The sequence below is a fragment of the Cicer arietinum genome, chromosome 8 (assembly GCF_000331145.2).
Source record: "Cicer arietinum cultivar CDC Frontier isolate Library 1 chromosome 8, Cicar.CDCFrontier_v2.0, whole genome shotgun sequence".
In the NCBI taxonomy this organism is placed as follows: Eukaryota; Viridiplantae; Streptophyta; class Magnoliopsida; order Fabales; family Fabaceae; genus Cicer; species Cicer arietinum.
Window position 1 is genome coordinate 7,995,306 of NC_021167.2, and position 10,561 is coordinate 8,005,866.

A 10,561-nucleotide genomic window follows, 5' to 3' on the forward strand; every position below is an offset into this window, starting at 1 on the left:
AGCATCATTAATATCAATTGAAAAATAATTTCCTCCTTCTCCTAATTTTTTTATTTAAAATACACTGCAATATAAATAAATAAATTACATAAATATAATCAAAGAGTATCCATGACATTTTTCGGAGTATTAAACCATACTTAATGCATTTTTTTAACATCATCAATTTCCCAAACATTAACTATAGGTTATGGATGGAGATAATTTTTAGGTTGGTTTGTTGACAACTATAATATTTTGAATTTCGACAAATTTTTCAATAATTCATTGAATAACTAATTTTCATTCATTCTCTTTCCTATTTTGCATGCCACGAACGTAATTATACTGTATAGTACCTGGAACCTATCAGAAACCCTTTCAGGTTTTGAATCTTTAATTTTCATATATCTCTAAATTTACTATTCTTTGTAAATTTATTTTTTTAATATTTTTTTGACTTAGATTAAATGTTTATATCATATAAAGTATATATATAAATTTTTACACAAATAAAAGTTACTTGATATATTATTCGAATACATCAAAATCAATCAAAAGACGCAAATGAAATTTTCCTAGCTAATACTTATATTTATTTACAACATTTCCTTCCTTCAATTTTTTATTTTTTATTTTTTTACAATAAAAAGACACTTTTATATTTCCTCTTATAATAAAAAACACATATTTTTACGATAAAAAGACACTTTTACATTTACTTTTAGAAGATTTTACCTTGCACCCTACAATTTTATCCTTTATAAAACCTTCAACTTTTTTAATTTTTCATTTTTTCACTCCTCTTTCTATAATATTCGAAAGTTTTAAAATGACAATTTCTAGAATTTCAGAAACTTTATTTCCAGAATTTTCGAAGCTTTCAAACAATTCAAAACTTTCGAAATAGGGAAACTGTGAAACTTTCCATATTGAAATTTTTTTAAAACTTTTTATATTTGGAAACTTTCGAAACTTTTCATATTTGGAAACTTTCGAAACTTTCTATATTTTCAAAATATAATCCTTATTTTGAAACTTTCGAAAATTTGAAACTTCCGAAACTATCAATTTTGAAACTTATTATAAATGGTTAAAAGGGTAAAATTGTATTTTTATGTGCCTTGAGAGGGTGACAGCCTAACAAGTTTAGGTGTGAGGTGCATGATATAATCCTCTTACTTATAAAACAAAAAACACACAGACACTCGAACGAAGGTAATAAGGGTTCTTCTAAGATTTTTTTTATTCAATTTGGATTATTTTGAAAGAAAAGATTGGAGTTCCATGGATATGTTTTTCAAGGTTCGTAGCCATGAAGAAAGAAAAATAAATGTTGAAGAAAGGAAATATAGTTTTACTGAAGTACTTACTTTATTCAATAATAAAGAAAATTATTTATATAGGTTGGAAAAACTAGTAAACTTATTAAAATCAACCAATGTAACAAACTAAACTATATTCTAACATATCCCAAATAGAAAAACCAATAAAATATAACTAAGTATTTACATTAGTATATTAGTATATTGTCAATGTTTTGTTTAGTGTTTGTGATTCATAGGTTGAATCATTCATAGAAAATTAAGGTAACCTAACCCTTATATCTAAGTTGTAGAACAAATATGATGAAAGTTTCTTTTGACTGCTGCCTGATTGTGGTATAACTTAAATCTTTTAAAACTTTCATGTTAGTGTGTGTTGAAAGCAGTTATCCTCTTGTCTCAAATCTATGTATATAAGTCTGTTATGAGATATAACCTATATTGCAATAGTAACAAGCAGTTTTGTGAATGTTATTAAATGGATTTTTAGGGTAATAATTTTGATCTCATATAAGAATTGGATCATATTTTTAAACTCATTATTCATTTACTATACTAGTCTTGAATGTTGACTTTCATATCTAAATTCTTTTTAGCCATAAAAGGCTATATAATTTCCTTTATTAACATGAACTCATAAATGTTAATATTAAAGAAAGAAAAAAAAAAAGCATCTCATTAATCAATTCTCCCCACACGCATCATTGTAGAATGAATTATCTTGTCATCACTTCAAAAATCTAGAAAAGTTATTGTCATCGCTTCTGAAGAAAATGAGTTTATATGCTATTGTTGTTGAGGTAAATTTTTTTTTTATATATGTTTTAATGAGAACAAATCTTATAAAATAAATTATTAAGTTTTATGAATGATGATCTACTAAGGATTGCACTTGAGTTTTATTTAAGGAACATGAATTGCATAAATGGACAAACAAGAAGCTATTCACATTATCAAGTGCATAAGTATCTACTCAATAATGAAAGAATATCAAAAGGAATATATCATATATCAATCATCGAAGAGAATGATTATTGCATCTTCAAGATAGCATCTTCATGAAAAAAGTGTCAAATAAATTCAAACCTATACAAAAGTATCTGAGTAATGCTTGATAGACAAAACACAATATGTGAAACACTAAGAATAATCATAGGAAGTATTGCTTCAACAAAAGATTTTTCCTCTCACATAGAAGACATCATTCTCAATTGTTATGAAATAATGTTCTCATGATAAATAAGTTCATTGCATTCATAAATATTCATATCATTTCAGCAAAATGATATGAATCAACTTTGAAGAAGAAATAGTTTTAAGATTGAGTCATTTGTTTAAAGAATGATAGAAAAACATTCACCAGAATGCTCTGGTTGTTCTATTAAAGAACAATTAGCAATAAAAATCTTTTTAGAATGACAACATGCAATAAATTAGTTGGTATTTTGCACATGAACTTTTCAACATTTAATGAGCAATTAAAAATCAAGATTTGAATGTCTACTTGTAAAAATAAACATGCAAAATGTTCTGCAGAATGATACCGCGATTGATCTTCAGATTGATGACAGATTGATCAGAAGAATATTCTGGTTATTCCCTATTAAAGACAAAGTAAAGACATAATTTTCTACAGTTTAAACCACAAGTTGAAGAGTATCAAGACTGCTAAAATTAGTGGTCAAACCCAGAACTCGAGCTGAAGGTTCAAAGAAGGAAAACAACATTCAGATTGATGACCAAATTAATCTTCAAATTGATGAGTTGTGAATAAGGGCACAAGTACACTGTTGCTCCATCCTTTTGTAGAAAGCTCTGCATGATTTTGAGCTAAAAGACTTACATTTCACAACTCATTTACTCATTCATTCACATTTTCCATCAAACACAAAAGCAAGAACATTATGAATTTGTCAAAAATGTTCTGGACAACAATATAAACATGTGTTTAATTGTCTTAAAACAGATATGACACTTGACTGATGTGTCTAACAGATATATTAAGTTTAAGCTGAATATTCAAAGCCTCTTATCATTTATAGATTGTGGTAAAAGTTCAATTTAAAAATCTACCAACACTTGTTTAAGTAAGAATAAGTAAAAAAAACTCTAGCTCTTTTCATTATATACGTGAATCATCATTTACTGAGTTTGTATTTACTTATCTCAAACAAAGAATTGAGAATCATTAAATCCCAAACACCTTTTATCATACACATTGAAATTAACTCAAGTCTATCTTTTATGTTATATTTAGTGTATCTGTAAAAATTCTTTTAAGATTGAAAGGTGACTGTAAAAATCATTTTTAGGTTGAAAGGTGGAGATTGTAATTGATCAAAGTGTAATCAAGAGCAAATATGCGAAGGAGAACATAAATAAAATACATAAATAAAAAATTTAAAAATTATTAAAATTCAAACTCACTTCTCGTAATTGATAATGCTACTTTAATTGTAATAATCAAAAAAGTTGTTGTCGTGGATTATGAAGAAAATGAGTTTATATGCTATTGTAATAAACCAAAGAGTTTATATGTTACAAACGCGAAGAGTTTGTTCAAAACATTTTCACATCTTGGTTGTCAATCTATCCGCTTATTATAGTTTAATTTGTTTCTTTTTTCATCTCAAAGAATGTTTCATTTCAATTATAGAGCATGACAAAAGCTGAGACCAAATTTATTATGAACATAGTGATTTGTTTGTTTGAGATCAATATACACTAGAATTTAGTGTTTCTTTTAATTAATAATTTGAAGTGGCTAGAATATTTGTCCTTGATTGTAAAACTATTGAATGTGAAGTATTATTTTGGTTCCCTTAATATTGTGAAATGTTGTGTCAATAATTTTCTTTTCTTATCTATTTAAATCAACGCTTTATATTTGTAAGGATTATCGAATTCAATAAAAAAACATTTACTTAATCTAATCACTTTTGATTAGACATGCTAATTATAATTATAAAAAATCAAAATAGTTACGAAATAATTATGAAATCACTATAAACTTGTGGCTAGATATGTTTGCTAAGAAACTTCTATTGTGATATCAAAGTTATATAGCTAGAATATAACAACCTTTCAACAATTATTTACTATGTACTAACTGCGAATTAACTATGATTTTTTAAATTATCTACGGATTAGCTAGGAAATTATGTTGTAGCTAATTAGTCTCTCAATTCATGCTATGGAAAATTCTATAGCAAATCCTAGGATATATGTAGAAAACTTTGTTTTCTATAGATTAGCTATGATGAAGCTACCAAATTTGTTGTAATTAAACCAATATTTTCTTATTAGTCTCAATAACATATCAAATAATTTTAAATTTATATAAAATTTTACATTAATAATTAAAATTATATAGACTTTTAATCCAAAAAAAATTGAAAAAATAAAAATAAATATAGAAAATTGATAAAGATCGATGGAGATTTGAATTGAGATAATCGAAATGCATTGAAATGAATGTTTTTCATATATTTAATTATATATATCCAACGTAATTATAATCAATATTTAAATTCCTTATTTGATAACATGTTTCATTTAAAGAAAATTATAACACACTAAATATAATTTTCATCCTAAATCATATACGTGTCAAATTAATGTTTATTATTGATCAATTAATCAAATGATGATTTTTTATGAATTAATTATTTAAAAGAAAAATATTTATTTAATAGTTAAATAAATTTTTAGTCCTTATAAAATTTTATTATTTTAATTTTAATCTTTATAAAAAGTTTCGTCAATTTTTAGTCATCTTCAACTTTTTATTTTTAATTTTAAATCAATTTTTAACGATTTTTACAATGATATTTAAAATATTATAAGAAATTTTTCAAAAAAAACATGATCACATGCGGGTTGGTTCAAAACAATTTATCATATTTGGTAATAAAATTATAAAAATATTAACATAATTGGGAGAAAAAAAGGTATTGTTCATTGTTAGGTTTCATGTTCAACGCTAAGCTACTAGAGAGGACGAGGCAGCATATGGAATTTGTAGTTGGAGATTTTTCCTAGATAGAATAATGCATTTGTGAATATACAAATGGGGTGTTTGTAAATTGTGAATTGGTTTTGAGTCAAAAAATTATCAATTCTATACATCAAATTAAGTCACGTTATTTTTCCAATTAAATATGTTTAATTTAAGTTCGTTGATATATTTCAAAAATTATCTTTAAGTTATAACTCATTTGATAAATACCGATATTATTAGATAAAATGCTATATTCTGATTTGAATCCAAAATCTCACATTTATGTAAGTTAATTTCGATACAATTTCCCTAAACCAAATTAATTAATCACATGTGTGTTGATTTGTATCAATTACTTAGATTTAGTGATAAAATAATAAACAAATGAGATAATTGGAGAGAAAAATAAAGTGTTAAGATAGTGTATTAATATCGTAAAATAATTTCACACTATCATATAATTTTTACATCAGATGTAATAATATCGACATTCATCAGTTGAACTAGTATTTAAGAATCACTAATTTTAACTATTAATATATAACACATATTGTATAATTTTTAAATTAAATAAAAGTATAAAATAAAATTATACTTGGTGTGCACTATTATTCTTTAAAATAAAAAAACAATGGAAATAGTCATTGTCAACATTCGTGTATACACCGTTAGAGAGGTAAAGTTGCGTGTGGAAGTTGTAGTTGGAGATTGCCATTATTAGAATGGTGAATATATTGTGAAGATACAAAGGGAATGTTTGTGGTTCGGTGTAAATTGATTTTAAGTCAAATAGACATGTGATTTAAATCCAAACAAGTTGCCTTAACTTTTCCATCTATATTTTCAGATTAAACCTAATAATTAATAATTAAGACAATAAATAACCAATGAAAAATAACCGACCAAAATTTTAGAGATAGGTTTGATACAAAAATGATATTATTGATGGTGGACACACGGTTGAACTAATTCAACTTTGAAACAACTAGAATTTTAAACCAATTAAATATGTTCATTTTAGGTGGGTTTATATTTCAAAAATTGAACCAAACCAACCCGTTTTATATTTGGATTGGTTTGAATAGATTTATTGAATTTATTAATAAAATGATTAAAAATTGAGATAATTGGAAAAATATAAATAATGAGGGAAATATGCATTCTTAAAGCTGACAATGTTGCATCTCTAATTTGCAATTGGAAATTGCTCCCTTACTAAAATGGTGAATGTATGAAGAGACAAAGGGAAGGTTTGTGGATCAATTTGGAGTCAAAACTAATTTCAATTCATCATTTACATTAGGAAAAATAATAGTAATAATTTACATTTGCAATAGGTAACAAAATGGCCAAAAACACATATCTAAAGTCAAAATATACTAAAGAAAAAACACTAAGGAGTCTCAAGTAATAGCTTTGTAATTTGTAATTAACCCGCGAACTATTCCCGCGTCCGGTCAGAATTTCTTTGAATACGTCGTTGAATTCGTTCGAGACGAATTTAAGGTTGATTGTGATATTGATAAACATAATGAGGAGGTAAGGGAGGTTGGTAATAATAATCTTGTGGTGAAGTTGGGTAATCATTGTAATGAGGTGGTGAAGGTTGATGTTGATGAACATGGTGTGGTGGTGAAGGTGAACTAGGTTCACCACTCAATGTAGGACTAGAAACATGATGAGTTTGGTGTTTATCTACTCTAACTTCAACCCTTTCAAGTTCAACCAATTCCTCTTCAACCTCAAATGATCTTAAGATTGGATGTAAGTAAGAATCTGCCAAATATGCTTTTATGTTTAGGTCGGGTTCTGAGCTTTTTTCCAATAAATCCTTTGCCATTGCTTCCTGAATAGATTAAGAGAATATAAAGAATAATATCATTAAATAAGTTGAAAATGGTTCAAGATTGCTTATATTTTGGATCACCAAAACTAAGTATATATATTTTGCTTATATTTGAGTCTGGAATAGTAATTTGTAATGTTGGACTATTATATTGTGCATGTTGTTACATGACATACCTCAAGGGGGTACTTCCGAAATGCCGGCTCGAATCGACTCTTGCAGTACTTGTGAAATGCAAATGTCAGTATTGGTAACATCACAAGCAAAGGTGTAGACTTAGCCGCCTTTTTGGTGCTAAGCAAGCCCAATAGAAGAAGCTGTGATATTAGTAAGCTTGCTATAATGTGGCTGTGAACATGCGGCCAAAACGCGGCAGCACTTTCATACCGTTGATTGTAGACATTGATTATCTGCACAGTTAAAAACCATAGTTATATTTAGAATACAGTGTTGTTGATTTGTCAGACAGGCCGCGTGAGTTTTCTCGAGTTAGTAGAGGCACTGACCTGATGACGATAAACCAAATACGCGAGGGCGAAGAAGACAAGTATGAAAGGAAGAAGGATTGGAGTCACGACAGCATATACAATGCCGAGAAGGAAATATAGTTGAAGACTCGGAAGAGTCTCGGGAAAGTCCACACTACCAGGGTCCATGGCCTTTTCTCTATCTCTCTCAGTTTTAACTAAGAACATGTTCTTGAGATGATATATAACCAATGGCTTTAATCTTAGAATCTCACCAGCAATTCCAGCCCAGCCATCAACCATTATGTATGTCATAAAGAAGGTAGCCTTCATTGGAATAGAAACTCCAATTGTTCTGGGAATCCTATAATCAATAATAATAAAATCCACAAAATCGGTCACGTGAAGGGCACATGTAAGGGTTAAACAAGGTCTTATAGATCTAGAAATAGTCCAGGAAAAGCTATTAAAAAGCGAGCATGCATAGGACTGTTCATGGTCCGGATCAGAAAGAAAACCGAACTGAATTGTTAATGGTTCCAAACTGGTATAAAGGTTCGGTGCACTAGTTCAGTATTTTGAAATCAAACGGAAACTATCTTTACAAAAAAAAAAAAAAAAAAAAAAAAAAAAAAAAAAAAAAAAAAAAAAAAAAAAAAAAAAAAAAAAAAAAAAAAAAAAAAACTATAACTTTTTGAACCGAACTTGTAAACCGAATTGCTACTATTAACTGATTATAGGACTGTTAAAAAACCCAAAACTGAAACCGAACATTAAGACAGTTTAAAAAACCTAACCGAATTGAACCATACCGAACTTCTTTGGTTCGTGAACTGCCAATCACATATCAGGTTCTTTCAGTGCGGTTCAGTTTGGTTTTTGGTTTTTTTAATAGTCCTAAGCATGTGGGGTAAAATCTAGTATACTCAAGTAATAATTGTACACAAGGCATACTGTGTAGGTGACTGGTGAAGAAAAGCATGCAGTTGCTGAAATGCAGTTCCGGTCACTATGCTTCCTAAGAAAACATTCACCAGCATAAAGTAATAATATTTTGCTGCTGTCTTCCGCTCAAGCGTTGATAATGCAATATATCCCTCGATTTTCGACATAATCATTAGAACTGTTGGTAAAATATATAAAAATACTTTAAGGGCCAAACCAGGAAGAAAACCTTGTAGAAAGGACTTGATGAATTTCCTGACAAAAGCAAAAACAAGTAGTTTCAATGCCTGCACATGAAGTATATAAAAGCACATTTAATATATCCAAAAGCACTTTTATTAAGTTCACTTACAATTCTATTACTGGTCTGAGGAAAGGAGCAACTTTTTCAAGACCATCCAAATTTGCAAGGGATTGCACAAAAGCAATGGGAATCATGTAGAAGAATACCAAGGCAAATACCGACAATGTTATAATAAGTTTCCGGATGGTTAAAGAAACAAATGGTATCGCGAGGTTCCGCCAATATATGTCACGTGGCTCTGGAGCCCAATCAGTTAGCCAGAGTGTAGGATTTTTGCTTTGTTGGGTTTGTGCACAAACTGATGCTCCCCAACGCGAGTTGAACGAAAGAAAAGCCACAGGCAGAATAGATTTAGGATCTTTTATAATTTTCTGACGCTCTGAGCTCATCTGCACAAGACACGTCAAAGTAGCCCAAGAAATAAGGAAAGTGCATGTATTACTATTACTAGCATAAGGAGATAAATACTACCTTACCAGATTTAATAACAAAATATTGAAATAACAACGAAGAGTTAAAATATTGCAAGAAAGAGAACCCTGACCGGAACAATCATTAGCCAGATTTTACTCACCTCCTGACAGAACTTCGGATTACCAGAGGCTCTTTCCTTATCAGGGCCCCTTTCCCTTGGGAATCAGAGGGTTAAAACCAAAATATTGCACGAAAGAGAAAAACAAAAGCAACTTACCAATTTATCAAGTTCCTTAATATGTTGTTCATAGTACTCAATAGCATCAACTTTCCTACCCCAAAGCCCTAAACATCCAGTCTAAAAACGAAAAGAAATAACGTCGTCAGATTCTAGGTTCCAATACATTCTTGTTAAGTCACAATTCCATGTTGAGCTTTTTGTATTCATAGCAATTATATACCGTAATAGTTGGCCTCCGATCAGGACGCCTCTGAAACTTTAGACGGTAATAATCCAGCCAGTTTTGAAGTCTATCTCTTTTTGTCACAAATTTAGCAAATCTGTTTGCATTGTAGACAGCCTGAAAAAAAATGAACTTGACAATATGAATATGATGACTATGAAATAATGCAAAGGATGTTCTGCTAAATTAAACTATACGAACGCTAATGTTGTCTATAAATATAATACTCCTTCGAAGTATTTTAAGATTAGTTTATGTTGTCAATAGTGTCATAAAATTCATTACCTGGTGTCCAATATAATGATCTGGGTGGTTTGTTTGAAAGAAGCTGTCCACAGTATCTGATACCGAGTGACCAGACATATGAGGGATACTCCTGACAACTACCTGCAGCAAGCATGAAAACCCTGAGGATTTTGTATGATGATTCAAAAAGATCTTTGCTAGAAGAACATAAAATTTTAAAAAGACCTTCTTTGAATTTGAGTTGGATCTAACTCAATTACAAAACTGGTTAGTAAGGTGTAAGGTGAGAGATGCCTCCACTTATAAACACTTTTTCATATCATATCTCACTAAACGAGGGACTCTCAACACACCTCTTGCGCCCAGGACATTGGAGTGTGAACACATAACAAACGGCTCAACGGATCTTGGATAAACTCTAAAACCATCTTAGAATTTGAGTTGGGTCTAACTCAAGTACTCAACCATAGAAAACTAACTTGTAAGATAAGGAATTCCTCCACTTATAAACACTTTTTCAAGTTACATCTCATTCAATGTGAGACTCTTAATAAATCTAAAGCAAATGTTT

The 10,561-nt window shown here is 29.1% G+C and overlaps 1 protein-coding gene across 3 annotated transcripts in view; it reads right to left on the reverse strand.

The window, feature by feature from the left end:
* Positions 1–6,567: 6,567 nt before the first annotated feature.
* LOC101503032 (CSC1-like protein At1g32090) overlaps positions 6,568–10,561 on the reverse strand; it is a 6,261-nt gene continuing 2,267 nt past the window's right edge. For all 3 annotated transcript variants that reach the window (XM_004512392.4, XM_027337510.2, XM_027337509.2), the window contains exons 4-11: positions 10,030–10,131; positions 9,742–9,861; positions 9,558–9,638; positions 8,915–9,255; positions 8,572–8,817; positions 7,657–7,981; positions 7,327–7,560; positions 6,568–7,150 (exon numbers count right to left, since the gene is read on the reverse strand). In XM_004512392.4, coding sequence (XP_004512449.1) covers positions 6,806–7,150; positions 7,327–7,560; positions 7,657–7,981; positions 8,572–8,817; positions 8,915–9,255; positions 9,558–9,638; positions 9,742–9,861; positions 10,030–10,131 — 1,794 coding nt within the window. In that variant the 3' untranslated portion in view covers positions 6,568–6,805. The remainder of the gene's footprint in view (positions 7,151–7,326; positions 7,561–7,656; positions 7,982–8,571; positions 8,818–8,914; positions 9,256–9,557; positions 9,639–9,741; positions 9,862–10,029; positions 10,132–10,561) is intronic.